The sequence below is a fragment of the Neofelis nebulosa genome, chromosome 1 (assembly GCF_028018385.1).
Source record: "Neofelis nebulosa isolate mNeoNeb1 chromosome 1, mNeoNeb1.pri, whole genome shotgun sequence".
Lineage (NCBI taxonomy): Eukaryota > Metazoa > Chordata > Mammalia > Carnivora > Felidae > Neofelis > Neofelis nebulosa.
Genome location: NC_080782.1, coordinates 107,088,079 through 107,109,740, shown reverse-complemented (window position 1 = coordinate 107,109,740; position 21,662 = coordinate 107,088,079). Strand labels below are relative to the sequence as shown.

Genomic DNA, 21,662 nt, shown 5'->3' with positions numbered 1-21,662 from the left:
AAGAGGAACAAAGAACAAATAGAAAATAGAAATAATCTTAAATTAAGACATATCAGTAATTATATTAAGTATAAACTGTCTAAGCCTGCCATCAAATCATAAAAATTGTCAGATTGGATAAAATAGTAAGACCTAGCTGTATGCTTCATACAAGTGGACACTTTAAATATAAAGACAAACTTGGTTAAAAGTAATAGATGGGAAAAGATAAACCACATTAATATTTACCAAAAGAAAGCTCCTATGGCTATAGTTATACCAAGCAAAATATATTTCAAGGCAAGGATTGTTAGCAGAGAAAAAGAACATCTTTCAATGATAAAAGGATCCATTTATCAAGAAGATAGAACCCTAAACATGTATTCACTCTATATTAACAGGGCTTCAAAATACATGAGATAAAAATTGACAGTAATAAAAGAAATAGACTTATTTACATTGATAGAGATTTTAGTACTTTCAATATTTAGTAGGAAAAGAATGCTACAAATTGGTAAGGGTATAGAAGATTTGAACACCACTATCAACCAATTTCACCTAATCAACATTTATAAAGCATTATACCCAAGAGATGCAGAATGTGACTTTCAGGCACACATGAAACACTCACCAAGATAGATTTTTTTGTGGGGCTGTCTGAAAGCTTCAGAATACTGCAAAGATTAGAAACTCTAGGTTCTCTGACTATAATGGAATTAAATTTGAAATCAGAAACAAAATAAGGTTTAGTAGATCTCCACATATTGAATTAAGATGATTCTGAATAACCCATGGGTAAAATAATAAATCAAATGGAAAAATCGAAAGCATTTTAAATTAACAAAGCATCAAAATTTATGAAGTATAGCTCAAGAGAATTTGTATCTTTAAATCTTTAAGAAAAAAGTATTAGAATCATTTATTTAATCTTTACCTGAAGAGACAGAAAAAAGAGACAAATTCAAAATAAATAAAAGGCAGAAAACATAGAAAAAAATGAAATGTGTGAAATAGAAAACTTACCTTAAGAAAATGAACAAAGTGCTGGGGCGCCTGGGTGGCTCAGTCAGTTGAGCGTCCGACTTTGGCTCAGGTCATGATCTCACAGTTTGTGGGTTTGAGCCCGGCATCCGGCTCTGCTGACAGCTCAGAGCCTGGAGCCTGCTTTGGATTCTGTGTCTAACCTCTCTCTCTGCCCTTCCCCCACTCATGCTCTCTCTCTCTCTCAAAGATAAACATTGGAAAATTTAAAAAAGAAAATGAACAAAGTGTAAAGTTTCCTCTTTGAGAAAAACCAATATAGTTGATAAACTTATGAAGATTGGTGGCTTAAAAAATCAGCCATTTATGTTCTCTTGAATTTGTGAATCAGCATTGTGGTCTTTTATCCCATGCTGCTTTATAACATCATGTTCTCAGGGCAACATTCAAAGAAGGTAAAAGTAGAAGTTTTAAATCTTGAGGCATAGGTACTGTTATTTGCCTAACAAACTGCCATATAAGCAAGTCACAAGGTCAGTCTGAATTCAAGGAATGGGGAAATGGACTCAGTCTTTGATCTTGGGTGGTATAGAACACTGTGGCCATGTTTCTTAACTTATGTGGTTAAGTAAGAAAACAGTGAAGGGTCTAGATTTTACCTTGTTTACAAGCTAGTATGTTAACCTATCAGAAGACACAAGACCTCTAGATCAGAGACAAATAATTTATTACTCACTACAAAAGCAGGGACCAGGGCATATCTTGTGTCAATTACCTGAGTCTTAATCTTCACATGGCTACACAGTGAGGGTCAGATGATTCCTGTAGGAGCAGTACTGTGCATTGCAGGAGAGGAAGCCCAAATTGGGAAACTCTGATCTTACATAGTACCACTGATGATGAGTCTGGTCCTTTCCTCTGAAAGTAAGAGACAAAAACCTTATCTTTAATCTGGAATTTAAGCAAATCTCAAGAGAGGAAATTGGGCTGTCTTAATGTTGCTAAGCATTATTATCTTAGAATGTTTCTTTATACAAGCATATTAAATTGGCTGTAAATGACATTGCTCAAAGAACCCAGACCATGCAGAAATGTGAGATGTTCAAGGGGAGTTGTTTTCCAACACAGTGCACAATAATTTACTTTCCTCCCATATGCAAAATTTGATCACTCTCTTCTCCAAAAGTTTTATCGCATGAGGTTGTCAGGGCTTGCATTCCAGTGTCTTACCATCTAAATAAGGTCTAAGTATATATGAGGCCCTGCTATGCTATTTGTAATTACAGAAGGGCAAAACAAAAATACAATGAGATACGGCTATGCACCCGATTACATAGGTTAAAATTAAGAAAGACATAGTATCAAGTGTTGTTGAAAATGTAACCAAAACTCAGGGAGTGTTAAATGATAAAACCACTTTTTTGTAAAACAACTTAAAAAAAATACATATAATTAAATAAAGACTATGACCCAGCAATTTTGCTTCCATGTATTTATCCATGAGAACCAAAGGCTACATTCTTATAATACTTGTACACAAATGTTAAGGCAGTCTTATTCAGGACAGGTTGACTTGCCTAGGGTGTTGATGGGAACCAGCTGAGGCGATGGAAGGATTTTTTGTATGTATGTATGTATGTATGTATATAGTTAACTTTTTGACCCCCTTTACCGATTTCTCCCAACCCCCTCCCCCACCTCTGGCAACCACCAATCTGTTTTCTACATATAGGAGGTTTTTTTGTTTGTTTTTATTTGGTTTTAGATTCCACATATAAGAGAGATCAAATGGTATTTGTTTTTCTCTGTCTGACTTATTTAACTTAGCCTAATGTCCTCAAGATCCATCCATCCAAGTTATTGCAAATTGGCAAGATCTCACTTCTTTTTTATGGCTGAGTAATATGCATGTATCTGCACCTGCATGTGCTGCAGTGAACATGGGTGTGAATAAATCTTTATGAGTTAGTGTTTTTGTTTTCTTCAGGTAAATACCCGCACATGGAATTGCTGGATCATATGACCGGATCACTTTTTTTTTTTTTTTTTTTTTTTTTGAGGGACCTTCATACTGTTTTCTATAGTAGCTGTGCCAATTTACATTCTCATTAAAAGTACAGAAGGGTTCCCTTTTCTCCAAGTCCTTACCAATACTTGTTACTTCTTGTCTTTTTGATAATATCCATTCTAAAAGGTGAGAGGTGATAATCTTATGATGTACAAATAGTTTCTCTGATGATTAGTGATGTTGAACATCTTTTCCTGTATCTGTTGGCCATCTGTATGGTTTTTTTTGAAAAGCATTTGTTCAGACCTTCTGCCCGTTTTTAATTGGAATTTTTTTTTTGTCATTAAGGTATAGAAGTTCTATATTTTGAATACTAGCCTCTTACCAGATATATGGCTTGCATATATTTTCTTCTCTTCTATAGGTTACCTTTTCATTCTGTTGATGGTTTCTTTTGCTGGGCTAGAGACTTTTTAGTATGATGTAGTCCTACTTATGTTTGCTTTTGTTGCTTTTGGTGTCAGATTAAAAAAATCATCACCAAGTCAAGAAGCTTACCTACCTGTGTTTTCTTCTAGGAGTTTTATGGTTTTAGGTCTTATGTTTAAGTCTTTAATCCCAATTTGAGTTAATTTTTATGTACAATGTTAAGATAGTGGTCAAGTTTCATTCTTTTGCATGTGACTGTCCAGTTTTGTCCCCACTCTCATTTATTGAAGGGACTGTATATTCTTGGCTCCTTTGTTGTAAATTAATTGACTGTGTATGAATGGATATATTTTTGAGTGTTCTGTTCCATTGGTCTCTCTGTTTTTATGGCATTATGTTGTTTTAATAACTGTAGCTCTATAGCTTTGTAATATACTTTGAAATCACAACTATGATGCTGCTAGCTTTGTTCTTTCACAAAATTACTTTGGCTCTTTGGAGTTTGTTTTCTTGTTTTGTGTGGTATCGTACAAATTTTAGGATTATGCTAATTTTTTGAAAAATGCCATTGGGATTTTGATAGAGATTGCATAGAATCTTTAGATTGCTGAGGCGCCTGGGTGGCTCAGTCAGTTGAGCATCTGACTTGGGCTCAGGTCATGATCTCACGGTCCGTGAGTTCAAGCCCCGCGTCGGGCTCTGTGCTGACAGCTCAGAGCCTGGAGCCTGCTTCGGATTCTGTGTCTCCCTCTCTCTGACCCTCCCCCGTTCATGCTCTGTCTCTCTCTGTCTCAAAAATAAATAAACATTAAAAAAAAAAAAAGAATCTTTAGATAGCTTTGGATAGTATGGACATTGTACTCCTACTGATTCTTCTAGTTTATGAGTATGGAATAGCTTTTCATTTATTTGTGTCTTTAATTTCTTTCATTAATGTTTTAGAATTTTCAATATTCAGATCTTTCACCTTCATTAACTTTATTCCTAGGTATTTTATTCTTAGATACAATTGTAAATGGGATTGTTGTCTTTTTTTTTTTCTGAAAATTTCTTATTAGAAATTCAACTGATTTTTGTATCCTGCAAATTTACTGAATTCACTTAATTAGGTTTAATAGTTTTTTGATGAAGTCTTTAGGGTTTTTGTATATACTATTATGTCATTTGCAAATAGTGACATTTTTACTTTTTGCTTTCCAGTTTGGATGCCTTTTATTTCTTTTTCTTCCCTGATTGCTGTAGCTAGGACTAGATAGCTTCACTGGTGAATTCTATCAAATATTCAAAGAAGCATTAATACCTATCCTTTTCAAACTCTTCCAGAGAATATAAGGGGAGGGAAGTCTTACAGACTTACTTTATGAGGCTTTCATTGCCTTTATACCAAAGCCAGAGAAAGATGCCAAAAGAAAAGAAAATCACAGGGCTATATTCCTGATGAACATAGATGTAAAAATCCTCGAGAAAATATTAGTAAACTGAATTGAGCAATACATTAAAAGGATCATACACTATGATCAAGTGAGGTTTATTCTAGGGAAGTAAAGATGGGTCAACGTCCTTAAATCAGTCCGTGTGATGTATTATATTAACAAAATGAAGGGTAAAAATCATAATGATCATCTTAGTAAATGTGGAAAAAACACTTGACAAAAATTCAACATCCAGTTATGGTAAAAATTCTCAACAAAGTGAGTATAAAAGGAACATACCTCAATATAATAAAGGCCATATATGACAAGCCCACAGCTGACATTCTACTCGGTGAAAAGCTGAAAATCTTTCTTCTAAGATTAGGAATGAAACAAGGATACCCACTCTTGCCCCTTTTTTTTTCACCATAGTATTTGATTTTACATCTTCATTGCTGTTGGTTACATGGATGTATACAGTTTCCAGACTATAAGGATCTATTTCATTATGTAAGTAATATGTAGAAATGTAAAAATGGAAATTTTTGCAAACGTGGACCTCTTTAGTAACTTCTATTTGTATGTCTACTACTATTATGTATGTAGTATTTTTTAAAAACATGTTGAGGCTAACCGTCATTTGATATGAAAATTGGATTAGTAGTGCTGATATTGAAGAAACTCAGATTTCTACTAGATTAGAATCAGGCCAGTAAAGTTCAGACATTGATGTTGGTCTTATAGCCATAAGTGAAACTTAGCTATTTGATCAGACTCCTTTCTCATTTCCTGCTGTATGTTGTAGGCATAGCACATTTTATACATTCAGTTATTGATTTTTTCCTTCAGGATCAAATGTTCTTAATAGCATTTATACTTTTTTCATTGAATAAGTTTCTTACCTTTCTTTTTTTTTTTTTCTTTTTTATCACTGTTTTCATTGTTTACTATTCATGTACTTACCCATAATGAGTTAATAGTGTCCTTTATAAAATTGCCTCAGAACTAAGGACAAGTATACCAAATATAAATTAGCAAACAACTGTGATAGCCATGATTAAACTAAAATGATCTTATACAACCACTAAGTGTCAACTAATAGCTGTGGGCATGCCTGAGGACCCTTTGTTCTACATTTTAACTTTTGAACTCATTTAGAAAGGTTAGTCCAACATTGAAATTTCTGTCAAATCTAGTTAGATATATTGTGTGATCTCTTCAAATCAATAGGAAAATATAATGTACTGTATTTTTAAAAACTTTTATAGTGACTTCACTTTTCAGTCTTTACAGTAATCCAAGCTAAGAGTTTGTCAAAATAATAGCAGAGAATGGAGAGGGAGAAAAGATGGTGGTTTGAGCATAGATGAAATAAGATTGAGCATGTGTTTATAATTGTTGAGAATGTTGGAGAAAAAGAAGTACATCTGCACTTTAAAATAAAGAATCTTAAGTTTTATATCTAATCTCCAAAATAAGAATCTCTTGAAAGAAGTTATAATAATCTATATTTTTGAAAAATACCCTATGTGTGTTTTATTTGGCTAGTTATACCATTGCACCCAAGGTCTGTTTTGTTTTCTTTTCTTTTCCTCCTCATGAGCAGTTTCTTTATTGGTGGGAGATCTTGCTATGACAATCTATGAATTGTTGCCCAAATCTCTTTATAAAAATTTACCAGTGGGCTCTTAAAAAGAAGCTGCCTGAGTGGCTCACTCAGTTAAGTGTCTATCTCTTGATTTCAGCTCGGTCATGATCTCATGGTTTGGGGGACGAAGCCCCATATCAGTCTCTGAGCTGACAACGCAGAGTTTGTTTGGGATTCTGTCTCCCACTCTATCTGCTCACCATCCCTCCGCCCCCATCTCCTTCTCTCTCTCTCTCTCTTCTGTCTCTCTTTCTCTCTCTCAAAATAACATTTTTAAAAAATTTACCAGTGGCTCTTCTAATTAGATTATTCCAATTGCTTTACAAATCAGCTGTTGTGACTCCTGATTTACATTCTACTCTCGCTACTGCTCTATTTTTCTAATGTCCTTTTAGCCAAAGTACCCGAATTATCTGTATTTGTTATGTCAGGTTATCCTCTTTTTTCTTCATTAACCTCCAACATTATTTTGTTTCCACCACTCCATAATAAATGATCTTATCAAGATGACCGCCGACTTACTTTAATACACAATGACAGTTCTTTTTTTTCTTAAAAAAAAAAATTCTTTTTTTTACATTTATTTATTTTTGATAGAGACACAGCACAAGTGGGGGAGGGGCAGAGAAAGAAGGAGACACAGAATCCGAAGCAGGCTCCAGGTTCCGAGCTGTGAACACACAGCCTGACACAGGGCTCGAGCTCATGAACTGTGAGATCATGACCTGAGCCGAAGTCGGACACTTAAACGACTCAGCCACCCAGGCGCCCCCACAGTGACAGTTCTTAAATTCTGATTAACATAGTTGATAACTTCTTTCATCTTGAAACATTTTTTTTTCTCACTTTGCCTTTAGGATATTACTTGGACTCATTGCTTCTCTTCAGTGTCTTTTGCTTGTTCTATCTCTCCTTTCTGATCTCTTATTTTTGTAATATTTCAGGGCTTAATCATTGGCCCTATTCTCTTTTTTGTCTGTGCTCATGCTCTTGATGCTTTCATCTAAATTCATTGCTTTAAATATCATCTGTAGGCAGATGACTTCCAAATTTATATTCTCAGTTTGGATCTGTCCCCACATCTCTGAATGCCCATATTCAGCTGCTTACTAAGGATCCCACTAGGACATCTTTCAGGTATTTTAAACTAACATTTCTAAACACAGATATCTCATCTAGGCTCTCTCCAAACTGCTCTTGCATATAGTGTTATTCTGGTTCAGCTTATTGGCAATTCTGTTCTACCAGACTGTCACATATGTAGGAGTATGTTGAATGACAAATTTAGTGACCATCTTTGCTTGCTATACACAAAGGTATTTTTTGTAGCATGTGTTACAAGTAGAATTTGTGGTGAAGTTTAAACAACTAAGTAGTACTAAACCATTTAGCATGGGGGAAAATAGCCCAATAAATTTAGGGTGACTCTAAAATTTTGGAACACAAATTTATGAATATTACCAAATTTTTAATAGAAAGGTTATGATGTATTTTTGTTAATGTTACTGTTTCAAGTTCAGGCTGTTTCACTTTGTAATGTATTGGCTGTACATGCAGAAAACTTCACAATGGCTTAAGAAAGTGGGGGATTTAGTTTTCTTACATATCAAGACATTGAGAAGTAGGCAGTAGTTAACATTGGTCCAGCTTGTTTTGTCTTTCTACTTTGTCAGGCTTATTAGCTGGTTTCTAATACTCACACTTGTTAACTTAGGGTCATAGGATTATGGTTGCAGCAGTAGACATGTTTACATCTGTCCCAGGATAAGCAAAACAAATGTCTGCCCATAACCAACCTCATTCCATCCCCAAAGCAGACTTCATATGTCACTGATCTCAACCATGTCATCTAACCCCTGTGTACCCTTTTTGGAAGGCTCAGTTGTGGATATTTAGCTGGGTCCATTACCACCATGAACAAAGTAAAATTTCTGGAAAGGAAGGAATAGAATCTGATCAGCATTTAGCATTTTATGCCTCCCAAAACAATCAAAAACTACTAAATTAAAATATAATTGGTAATTAGAATTTGTTTTGCTTAGAAAAAAATTATTATTTTTCAGTAGGTTCAAATAAATGGGATTTTAATGGTAGATAGGCATTTGGTATTTGATAAACGTAAGGGCTTGCCATAGTTGACAAATGTATTAAAAATCAGTGGTTAATTAGAAGATAGCAAATTTGTTTGTTTACACTGGTGAATTTTTGATAATTTTAACTTACATTTTGAGGCAAATAAATTAGAAGAGATGATCCTTAAAATCATAAAGATCTATTTTTATTGTTAATTTTGTTTCTTTTCGTTTCCATAGAATGTTGGCTCAATTAAGAAACATCAGAGAGAGAACTTCAACCCAGTGGTAAGTAGCTTTAATTTCTTTTGTTAGTCTTATTCTTTTGTTTGTATTATTATTATGACTGTTTTCTTGGTTGGCTTCTCTTTCTGCATTTGATTAGAATATTTTTTATGTGTCCCAGGTTAAGTCTGGTTTATAAAGTGGCTCTTACTTACCATTACATTAAAATTCTTATGAACATTCCCCAAGTTGATCACTTCCTTTTCAAACCTGACCAGGCTTTCTTCCTTTGGTTTACTTCCTAATAGTATTGTGTAAGGGAGGATCTCTTTCGTTGTTAATATTCATTTATTTCTTTCATATGGTATTTTACTCCTGTGCCCTCAATAATTAAGGTCCCTTTCCTTTCTCAACAATCAGCAGTTTTAGTCTGCTAAATTAGGGTCCATTTTTGTATTGGCTTGAGGCCCCCTGAATTTAAGGTCTAAACTGCTTTCTTCGTAGCCTCTGTCAACAAGAGGTTTTTACTTGAGATGTAACCTTTTTCCTAAAGCATTTGATCTTCGTTGTTTTTTTTTTTAATAGTTTTAAAAAATTTATTAATTTTGAGAGAGTCAGAGATAGCATGAGTAGGGGAGGAGCAGAGAGAGAAAATCCCAAGCAGGCTCCGCGCTGCCAGCACAGAGCCCAATGTGGGGCTCAAACTCACTAACTGAGATGATGAAGTGAGCCGAAACTAAGAGTCGGAGCCTTAACTAACTGAGTCACCCAAGTGCCCCTAATCTTCCTTTTCTGAATTCATTTTCTCTTCTGGTATGTTTTAGAATTTCTGACTATCTGTCTGCAACATGATCTATGGTTAGCACTACAGAAGAACCTTGGATGTTGTTTTACCTTCGTTAACCTTTACTCTGGGGGTGCCTGAATGGCTCATTCGGTTGAAAATCTGACTCTCGATTTTGACTCAGGTCATAATCTCTGGATGGTGAGATCAAGCCCCGCTTTGGACTCAGTGCTGAATGTGGAGCCTGCTTGGGATTCTTTCTCTCCCTCTCTTTGCCCCTCCCTATCTCGTGTACACATGCTGGTGCTCTCTCTCTCAAAATAAATAAGCAATAAAAAGAACACATTCTGTCTTGTAAATTGTCTTGTGCTTCAAGTGTGCTGCACGCATGACAACATCTCAAATAAATACGTTCTTTTAAGTTACATATATTTGGTAATAAACATTTCATGCCCAGTTATAGTCCCAAATCCATTATGATTTCTGGGATTTTTAGGCCCTATCTTCCAAGTTTTGGGGTACTATCGTATTATATAAATAAAAGCATATAGTAGTTGTAATATGGTGAACCAGAGCAATAGTTTCAAACATTGAACCAACATTGCCCCATCGAACTTTCTGCACTAATAGAAATGTTCTCAATCTTCTTTTACTGAGTATAGTATCCACTAGCCACATGTGGCTGTTGAACTTTTAAAATGTGCGTAGTGTGACTGATAAAAGAGGATTTTAACTTTATTTGATTTAACTTGAATTTTAAGGTTAAAATGGCTATGTGTCCAGTGGCTACCATATTGGAAAGAGCAGATTGAATTCCCCATTGTTCTTAAGTGTCGTCTTAACTCATTATCAGTTGAAATCTTAGAATCCCTGCAGCAAGAAATTTCATACTCATTTTTGGAATCTTTTATTTTTGCTATCCCATAAACACACAAGTATAAGCTAAATTCCCCTTTAGCAATGAAATTCTCATTAGGTCAATAAAACTGCTTATTCTTGGCAGTAAAACACACCTTCATATAAACATAGATTATTAATAAGCATTCAGTAAACTTTTCTGGATATTTCTTTGTTGACAAAGTTTTTTTTGTATTGAAGTATAATGGACATGTAACATTATATTCATTTCAGGTGTACAACATGATTCATTATATGTATATATTGCTAAATGTCCACCACAATAAATCTCATTAATTAACATTCATTACCATGTGTAGTTACAAATTTTTTTCTTACAATGAGAAATTTTTTTTAGAATTTTTTTTAAGTTTATTCATTTATTATTTCTGAGAGAGAGAGAGAGAGAAGGAGAGGGAGAAAGAGAGAGAGAGAGTGCACAAGCAGGATGGGGCAGAAAGAGAGGGAGACACAGAATCCAAAGCAGGCTCCAGGCTCTGAGCTATCAGCATAGAGCCCAAAGAGGGGCTCCAACCCACAGACTGTGAGTTCATGACCTAAGCCGAAGTTGGATGCCTGATTGTGCTACCCAGGCACCCCTCCATGAGAACTTTCAAGATCTCTCTCAGCAGTTTTCAAATATGCAGTACAGTATTATTATTAATTACAGTCACCATGCTGTATGTTATATTCCCATGAGACAAAGATATTATGTAGTAGAAACTTTTGTTTAACACCATAGTGTAGGGGAGGAAAACTTTTTCTTTGACTCTTTTAGGGTCTTTGGCTGGGTCTAAAAAGTAAACTTACAAAGACAGATTAACAGGAGAAAGCATGCAAATTTATTTAATGCAAGTGTTTTAATTTTTTTTTAATGTTTTTTGTATTTTTGAGAGAGAGAGAGACAGCATGAGTGGGGGAATGGCACAGAGAGAGAGAGGGAGACACAGTTTCTGAAACAGGCTCCAGGCTCTGAGCTGTCAGCACAGAGCCCGACATGGGGCTTGAACTCACTTGGCTAGGTCATGACCTGAACCAAAAGTCAGATGCTTAACTGACTGAACCACCCGGGTGCCCCTATTTAATGCAAGTTTTAAGTGGCACAGGAGCCTTCATAACGAGTAAGGACCTAAAGAAACCATTAAAACTTAATATTTTTATACTACATTTGTTGCAGAGTGTAGAGTTGTGTAGAAGTATGATAGGTCAGAGTATGAGGTAAGTGTAGTAAAGTGGAGGAAATTTAGTAAAGCCCGTTTTTTAGGACTTTTCTCCATTCTTCAGAGATGGGGCTGCTATTTTCCTCCAGGTATAAGGAAGGCCCCTGTCACATAAGGATTTTATGATCTGTTTCAGGAGAGAAGTGTAAGGGTAAGGTAGCATGACCTTCCTGCTTCTGCTGTTTTCTCAGACTCTTTTAAGTGTAAAATATTCAGTATGTCAAGGTGCCATACCTTGGAGTGTTGTGTTCTGAGCTCCATCAGTATTTTGTTTTTATAAACTATGAAGAAGTGCGTAATAAAGTCCTATTGATATTTTAATCATTTCGAGAAGCTGAGTTCAAGTGTATCATTATATATTGAGAAGCAGTCTAATGTAATAAGAGCACAGAATCAGTTTTATTATGGAAAAATAGGGATTATAGTATATGTGTTGGAAAGGTATAGCAGGTTGAAATGAGAATATACATATATTTTACCTAAAGAACTTAGCACAGTGCCTGGCATATAAATTGACTAAGAATAGTCATATTTTTTAAAAGATTGCAGGTAGAACACTTATTGTTGTAAAACATTTTAAGAATATCATGTAATTTGAAATAGAACTGTTAGAAGCAGTGCCTAGCTGAGCCATATTGAAACCTGAGGCAAAATAGGGGTGTCTGCGTGGCTCAGTTGGTTAAGCATCCGATTTCAGCTCAGGTCATGATCTTATGGTTCATGGATTCGAGCCCCGACTGGGGCTCTGTGCTGAACTCAGAGCCTGGAACCTACTTTGGATTCTGTGTTACCCTCTCCCCCTCCTCTGCTTGCACTCTGTCTTTCTCTCTCAAAAATAAATAAACATTAAAAAAAATAATAAAAAATAAAAAAACCTAAGCCAAAATAAAGTTTGTAATACCAATCCTGTGTTTATTTTAAAAATAGTCATTTTGTTCATAAACAGATGATTTTTCAGTGATTTTAATTAAATAATACATTAAAATTTTTAATTTGATTACTGCATTGTTTTGGTGCTTCTTATATTTTGTGCTTGAGGTAATTGCTTCACTGGTTTCAACCTAGTCTTGTCCCTGGTTGGAAGTAATCTATTATTCTAATAGTCATCTGTTCAAAGCAAGAATTTATCATTTTACAAAGAATTGATTACTGATTGGCAGTCAATCTTATTTATTGAAGTAGGTTTTCTTTGGTAATATAATCTTAGACCAGTTGGAATTAACCTATGTGTACACACTGTATTTTTAATAAAATTAGCCTAGAAAATTTTCACTAATTCAGAATTAAACCTTTCCCCCATTTAGTTTGAAACAGTGAGATTGGTATACACTTTAATGAAGCCAGTTTATTCTCTAATGTGTAACTTACACAAATATAAGACTTTTAAGTTCTTTAGAAAAATTAAAAGGTCAATATTTAATTGGAACAAAATAAATGTGGCATTTACTGGAATTTTGATGTGGAAGATCAAAACTCAAAACTTCCTACTTCCTACTCAAAACTGCATAGAGTCAAATTCTTAATTAAAAAATAGCTCTTACCTGGAAATTAGGGAAATCTTTTTGTTGTATTAGGATTTTCTAGTTGAGTATAAGCAAGACTCGTCAAGCATGGTTCTTACAGAAGCATATAAGTGGTTATTTAACAGGTCATTTTTTTAAAGTAGGAAAGTACTTGAGTTCATTTGAAATTCAGTATATAAATATATATAAATTTAGACAGTAAAACAATGTTAAATATATTCCATTGGATGTGTGTAAAGGAGAAGATACTTTGATATATAAATTGTGATAAATGAATTGGAATTATTTGTTTTGAAAAATTGTTGGCTATAATATGTATAACTAAATTTATTTTTATTTGAATATTGCAGTGTCTAAAAATGACTACAAAACGAAGTTTGTTTGTGCGGTTGGTACCATGTCGGTGTCTACGAGGGGAAGAGGAGACTGTAACTACCCTTGATTATTCTCATTGCAGTTTGGAACAGGTTCCCAAAGAGATTTTTACTTTTGAGAAAACTTTGGAGGAACTCTATTTAGATGCTAATCAGATTGAAGAGCTTCCAAAGGTATGTTAATACTATCTTTTAAGAATTACCTTTGGTTTGGGGTGCCTAGGTGGCTCAGTTGGTCAAGTGCATGACTTCAGCTCTGATCATGATCTCACAGTTCCTGGCTTCAAGCCCCACAACCAGCTCTGTGTGCTGACAGCTCAGAGCCTGGAGCCTGCTTCAGATTCTGTCTCCTTCTCTCTCTGCCCCTCCCCTACTCGCACTCTGTCTCTCTCTCAAAAATAAACATTAAAAAAAATTTAAAAAAAAGAATTGCCTGTGGTTATTTTTATGCATAGAATATAATATTCCCAGTGTTGCCATAATGCTGCCAATATATATGTGTTTCCATTGTTTTCTTTGTTTCTTATCTTTTTTTCTGGTTTAATTTTATCTTAGGGTATGCAACACAATTAAGAATTTTGTAAAATAGAATTTTAAACTTTGTGTCTTCAAGCCAGTTGCTTGAATATTTAAGTAAATAATTAAAATTTTATGTTTAATTTCAGTTTTTTATAGCCAGCGAGAGAGAGTAAGACTATACAGTTTTGGCAGCCAGTAGATTTAGCTGGACAAATCATTAAAATTAATGTTTTCTTTTTGTAGTTTTTATCAGACATTGGTCTATATTATTGCGATTGAGAATAAATTGTCCTTTTGGTTGTCATATAATATTTTTTGTTATTAAACAGTTTTTTAGACATATTATTCCTTTTGCGACTTAAATTTTTTTTTTAAGTTTATTTATTTTGCGAGGAAAATATGAATGGGGTGGGGAAGGGAAGGAAGAGAGAGAATCCCAAACAAGCCAATCTCACAAACCGAGATCATGACCTGATCTGAAATAAATGGAAGGAAAAATAAGATAAAAACAGAGAGGGAGGCAAACCATGAGACACTTAAATACAGAGAACAAACTGAGGGTTGCTCATGGGGTGTTGGATGGGGGGATGGGCTAAATGGGTGATGGGCATTAAGGAGAACACTTGTTGGGATGAGCACTGGGGGTTGTATGTAAGTGACGAATCATTAAATTCTACTCCAGAAGCCATTATTACACTCTATGTTAACTAACTTATATTTAAAAAAAAAAAAAAAAAAAAAAAAAAGAGTCGGATGTATAGCCAACTCAGCCACCCAGGTGCCCGAGAACTTAACTTTTCTGAAATGTAAGAATAACTAGAGGGAGAAAGTTGGTTTGTTGCCATGAAACATCTGTCCTCTCACATTATCAAAATTTTTCAGTGGCTACTTGTTTTCCTTTAAATCCTAATCCCTCTTCATTCTCAACTCAGTTTCTTGTTTATTATGGAAAAACTGCAATAGATTTAATTGTTAGAATGTTTTACTACCCAAACAGTAGTGTTTATCACAACTGTGTAGAGAGGCACTGATGGTTCATAAATATGTGTGGCATTTCCAAAAAGCAAACTATGATTTGCACTGGCAGATTTAGAAGATAAAAATAGAAGACACCCAGTGAAATTATAATTTTTTTTATTACGTTTCTTTATTTTTGAGAGGCAGAGAGAGACAGAGCATGAGTGGGGGGAGGGGCAGATAGAGAGGGAGACACAGAATCTGAAGCAGGCTCCAGACTCTGAGCCGTCAGCCCAGAGCCCAACACAGGGCTCCAACCCACGAACCATGAGATCATGACCTGAGCTGAAGTCGGACACTCAACCGACTGAGCCACCCAGGCACCCCTGAAAATTATAATTTTTAAATGAATGGTGAATAATTTTTTAATGTAAGTGTTTTATGCAATAAATAGGACATACTTCTACTAAAAATTATTATTTCCTGAAGTCCGAATTTCATCTGGCAACCCTAACTTGAAATAGAATAGAAAGTAGAGTGTGTTGCATGTGTCCATTGTTGCATGAAATATTTGTGTTAAATGTCTCTGTGTGTACATACTGGATGGCAGTCCTTTGAAAAAGGCTTTTCTTTCGGTGGCCACTAGTAAAAATATTTTGAAAGCTAGTGCCATCCAAGGTTGTCTTATAAAGAAATCTGTGTATGGCTAAGGATAAAATATTAAAGATTGCAGTTGTATGTTTATAAATTACTTCCCTAGGTTGTAATAAGGTGCTTTGTAAATTATTTTTTCCTTATATAGTTCTTTAGAAAATAATTTATCTTCCTTTTGTTATTTTGGAAAACTTGAAAGTCTAAGAGTAGTCTCTTTCTGTAATAAGTACTAGTAGGGTCTCAGTCTGAGGATTGAGGGGAAAAGAGAGGCTTGCTGTGAAAGTGCAAATAACTGAACCACTTAAGCATAACTTACCATTTTTAGAAGAATGCTCTTCTCAAATAGGGCTTATTCAGTGCCATCCTGATTAACAGTTTTTTGTTTGTTTTTCTAAACACTTTAACATTTTAAAAACAGTTGTAGGTTCACAGCAAAATCGAGATTTCTCATATACCTACACTGTTCCCACACATGCATAGCCTCCAGCATTGTCAACATACTCTAGCAGAGTGGTGCTTACATTAAAATTGAACCTATGTTGAAAAATTATAATCACCCACAGTCCATGGTTTGCAGTATGGTTGTACATTTATGGGTTTGGACAAATGTATAATGAAATGTTTCCATGATTGTGGGTATCATACAGAGTATTTTCATTGCCCTAAAAATTCTCTGTGCTCCATATAGTCTGTAGTTTTTTGGTATGGAAGTTAGAAGTGACCCATTTACCTACACTTCTGGTTGAATATATTTTATTTAAAATATATTTTATTTAAATAAATATATTGTATTTTAATGTATTATTGTGATTTTAGCATAATAGGATTATTGTTCCCTTATTTTTTTGTTTTTATGAGAGAGGGAAAGAGAGAATTCCAAGCAGGTTCCATGCTGTCAGCACAGGGCCCAACTTGGGGCTCGATCTCACAAACCATGAGATCATAACCTGAGCTGAAATCAAAAGTTAGGGGCTTAACCAACTGAACCATGCAAGTGCCCCTATTTTGAATCATTTTAAATCCATTGTACTTATTTGAATTTAATTTTTATAAACTTTCGTTTTGGAATAAGGGTGTTTGAAATACAAGTTTCAAACTTTAGCTTATTTAATAGCCACTTATTCTTTACTACTTTAACCAAGAATACAACCATATAATTGTTCTTATTAAGTGCATTTTGCTTAGGGCCGAAGTGTGAATATGTAAATGATTGAGTAGTTCAGTTGTGTTCAGATCTATAATAGCAGGAAACAATTAGAGATCTTTCTTGGTATTTATGTAGATACAATTCATTCAGTTTTAGTTACACTAATATTTTTTTGTATAAATGTTAATCAATAAAATATTTAAGGAAACTTAAATAATCAAAAACTTTTTTTTCCTTGTTTCAATAGCAACTTTTTAACTGTCAGTCTCTACATAAACTGAGTTTGCCAGACAATGATTTAACAACATTACCAGCATCTATTGCAAATCTCATTAATCTCAGGGAACTGGATGTCAGCAAGAATGGTAAGATCCCCCCCCCCCCGACTTATGTGGGAACACGTTATTTTGTTAAGATTTCTATTGTGTGTTAACAAACAAAAATATAAAATTTAAAAGTATTATTGTATTAGCTTCTGTATATATATAACTTACGTATATGATAGCTTAAAGCACTATGGAGATTAAATGTAAAAAATTTTAAATGACCTTGTAATTAAAATGTTATGGATACATGCATGTACATATTTATATATCTTTACCTTTATATATTTATAAATATTCACTGTCCTTTTGTTTGTAATGATGAGAAACTACTAACAACTGTAGTGTTCATTGTTCATGACACTGTTTGGTACAGTCATAGAGTGGAATCTAATGTAGCTCTATCAATATGGACATAAAATATTTACGGTATAGTCTTAACTGTTTAAAAAAATGTTGTGCCACATTAGAAATGAATTGAGCATCTTTAAATCTTTATTGAGAGACCAGTTTTTGCCAAGTACTTTATTAGGACCTAGGATTACATTTAATGATGAGAAATAAAAGGACATGGTGACTATTCTCCTGCTGCATACAGTTTTGGTTTAGTACGTTTAGTTTGATATAGACTGAAAATATCAGGGAAAATACATTCCAAAATGTTAAGTGCTTATCTTGTCTGAGAGAGACAGGTAGATACTTGAAAATTTTAGAATGCGCATGTATTTATTACATAATTACAAAAACAAATCACAAGACAGTAAATGTTAAATGGTCTGTCAAAAGATAAGACTTCAACAAACACTAAATACCAAGTCATATTCATATAATTCTTTGTAACATTTGGAGAAAATCTTTATAAACGAGGTCCAAAAGTTAGTGCAGTAGCACCAGTAAATGCCTAGCAATCCTATTCCATAGCTCTTGGTTGCAGAGTTACTTTTTGTCTTGATGATATGAATATCCAGGAGTAATCTTTCCAACATATCAATTCCACGTTTTAGGACTCATTATGAAAACCACATTAGGACCGATTAAAAAGTTCATCCTCTTTTCACAATTAACAGTTAACTTGGAATTAATTAACGATGGTGTCTACCCATTGCCATAAAAAAAATACTTAAAAGTCAATAAATACATTTACTGTATGCCTTGATTTGCTAAGCCCTAATTATCTTAGTTGTGGGCATTCCATATCAAATAATTGTATATTTTGTAGGAAAATCATCAAATCTATACCTTTTTAAGGATTAAATCCTTTTTAAGGAGGTATAATGTGTCCATATGCACTCTAGATTCAGGTTCAGGTTACAGTGGTTAGTGCTCTACTGGGTTTCAATTGTCAATAGCCAATAAATTTTAAGTTTAAAAGTTTTAATTTTTTTTATTTAATTTTTTTTAATGAAATTTATTGTCAAATTGGTTTCCATACAACACACAGTGCTCATCCCAAAAAATGCCCTCTTCAATACCCATCACCCACCCTCCCCTCCCTCCCACCCCCCCCATCAACCCTCAGTTCTCAGTTTTTAAGAGTCTCTTATGCTTTGGCTGTCTCCCACTCTAACCTCTCTTTTTTTTCCTTCCCCTCCCCCATGGGTTTCTGTTAAGTTTCTCATGATCCACATAAAAAAGTTTTAATTTTTAAGATTGTTATTGAATCATTTAACTTTATGGTTAAATTTTTCTGTTATATGAAAAAAAATCTGTGTTTTAAAAAAAAATTTTTTTAAATGTTTATTTATTTTTGAGAGAGACAGAGACAGGATGTGAGTGGGTTAGGGGCAGAGAGGGAGACACAGAATCCGAAGCAGGCTCCAGGCTCTGAGCTATCAGCACAGAGCCTGACGCTGGCCTCAAACTCACGATCTGTGAGATCCATGACCTGAGCCGAAGTCAGACACTCAACTGGCTGAGTCAACTAGGTGCCTCGAAAAAATGTGTTTTAAATAAAAATTTAGAATTTTTCCTTTAGATTGGATTCATTTATATCCTGTTTTTCTTCAATTTATTTCAAAAATTTCGTAGTCAAAATAAAAGCCTACGTAAGAATTGACAGAACGCTCATGGTTTCACCCACCATTAGCATTTTGCCATATTTGCTTTCTTTCTTTTTTAAAAATATGAATTTTTGAATTTAATGTTCAAGGAAAAGATATATTGTTGCTTATATAAAATTTCTTTTTAGTAAACTTACTTAACATTTTAGGTTGCAGACATGAACTTTACCATTAAATACTGGAAGTAGCATTTGTCAACAACTTGGAAATCCTTACATATAACCATAATATCATTATCACTTCCAAGAAATTTGACATTACATTTTCCCTCTTGCCTAAAAATGCCCCTTTTAGGTATTTCCTCCCCCACCTCCAAAGTTAAAGATCACATAGCGTTCAGTTGTGTCTCTTTGATCTTTTAAAATCAGGAATAGTTTGCCCATGTTTTTGTGTTTTTCATGACGTTGCCATTTTGAAGAGTTTAGGTCAGTTGGTTTTTAATTTGTGTGACTTTTCCCATCATGGTTATATTTAGGTTAAATAGATTTTCTCAGCTTGAAACTTCTCTTTAAGGGCAGTTTGAAATTAGTTTCAATTCCTGGTGCTTAGTAGAATGACAAGTATTGCCTGATAAATTTCAAAGTAAATGAACTTAATCCATTGCCTTTGTAGCTCTCCATATGCTGATAGTTAAGTCAGCTCCATAGTATTATAGAATTGTGACAGTAGAAGTCATTAAATGTAACCTCCATTCTAAAGGGCTATGTTTTCTACTTTTTGATCTTTTTAAATGGGAGATGTTAAGGTATAAGGAAAGAGACCTGACTATTACTAATACAATTGTATGCACCTGGGAAAGGCTGGTAAATTGATGCCACAGTCATGGTATGAAAATATAGTTGGCTTGGGGCGCCTGTGTGACTCAGTTGGTTAAGCGTCCGACTTAGGCTCAGATCATGCTCTTGTGGTCTCTGGGCTCAAGCCCCACGTGCTGAGCTATCATGCTGAGCTATCAGCACAGAGCCTGAGCCTGCTTGGATTCTGTGTCTCCCTCTTTCTCTGCCCCTCCCCTGCTCTCTCTCTCAAAATTAAATGTTAAAAAAATTAAAAAGAAAATATTACTTGGCTCAGTAATGAACATATACCTCCTGAAAATGCATTAACCCCAGGTTTATTACTCTGAATTGAGAATGGTGTGATTATGGTCCTGCAGAGTCCTTAAATCAATATTTAATTTAACTTAATATAATTTAATTTAATTTAATCCTGTTTTATTTTATGTTATTTTTAAATGTTTTTTTATTATTTATTTTTGAGAGAGACATATCATGAGTGGGGGGGGGTCAGGAAGAGAGGGAGACACAGAATCTGAAGAAGCTCCAGGCTCTGAGCTGTCAGCACAGAGCCCAATGCAGGGCTCGAACTCACAAATGGTGGGATCATGACATGACCCAAAGTTGGACACTTAATGGACTGAGCCACCCAGGTGCCCCTTAAATCAGTGTTTTATACTTTTTTGCAACTTTTAAAAGTAATGTGTTTGAGTTATGGCAACCCATTGGACTGTAGTCTCTCCCTCTCTCTCTCTCTCTCTCTCTCTCTCTCTCTCTCTCTCTCTCTCTCTTAATGTTTATTTATTTATTTTGAGAGAAACAGGGAGGGACAGAGAGAACAAGAGAGAATCCCATGCAGGCTCCACGCTGTCAGTGCAGAGCCTGACATGGGGCCTGATCCCACAAACTGCTAGATCATGACCTAAGCTGAAATTGGATGTTCAACCAAGTGAGCCACCCAGGCACCCCCCCCTTTCTTTTTTTCAGCCGTTTCTTGCTGCTTATATTGAAAACCTGTTTTATACAATTCCATCATCTTGTGAGTGTTCTTTTTATGAGTAAAGTCATATGACTTTGTGAATCTTCCTTTTATGACTAAAGTTTTGGTTTATTGTTAGCTTTTTAAAGAAAGAAAAAGCTCACCAAGCTGCTATCCCAAGTCATTGCAAACAGCAACTAGTGTTCGAGAAGTTCTTATCTCTTGTGTTCAAATGGCCTTTCCTTCTTGAGAAGACTAATGGTGATGATGATTAAAATATTCTGCCAGAGTAATCGATTGGGGATGCTGGTTGGGAAGGGGAGATAAAAGAAGTGAAGACTGCCTACTTGTTAATTCATCTGTTTGAGCACATGGAATAGAAAGCCAGAAAATTGTAAGAAAACCAGAGAAACCAGAAAGAGTAGTTCAGATCTTTCTGATATGGGAATGCTAGAGAGGTTAAATAAGGCCTTTCTTTTTAATTGAGTCCAAAAGCCCAGGAAGAATGAATTGAAAGTTCATGGTGAAAACAGAAAGCAGTTCATTGAACCTGAGAAAATATGATTGGGGACCAACTGCTGGCAAAGGCTCTTCACTTTAAGTTCAGAGAAGTTAAATTGATGATGAGGAAAATTACCGATGTCTTGGGAAGTCATTTTAAGTTAAAAAAAAGAAGAAAAACCATGTGTTAAACTAAC

At 34.7% G+C, this 21,662-nt stretch overlaps 1 protein-coding gene across 11 annotated transcripts in view; it reads left to right on the top strand.

The window, feature by feature from the left end:
• Positions 1-21,662, top strand: part of ERBIN (erbb2 interacting protein) — a 128,196-nt gene that overhangs the window by 33,767 nt on the left and 72,767 nt on the right. For all 11 annotated transcript variants that reach the window (XM_058730911.1, XM_058730936.1, XM_058730905.1 and 8 more), the window contains exons 2-4: positions 8,770-8,817; positions 13,529-13,726; positions 17,077-17,194. In XM_058730911.1, the coding sequence (XP_058586894.1) occupies positions 13,538-13,726; positions 17,077-17,194 (307 nt within the window). In that variant the 5' untranslated portion in view covers positions 8,770-8,817; positions 13,529-13,537. The remainder of the gene's footprint in view (positions 1-8,769; positions 8,818-13,528; positions 13,727-17,076; positions 17,195-21,662) is intronic.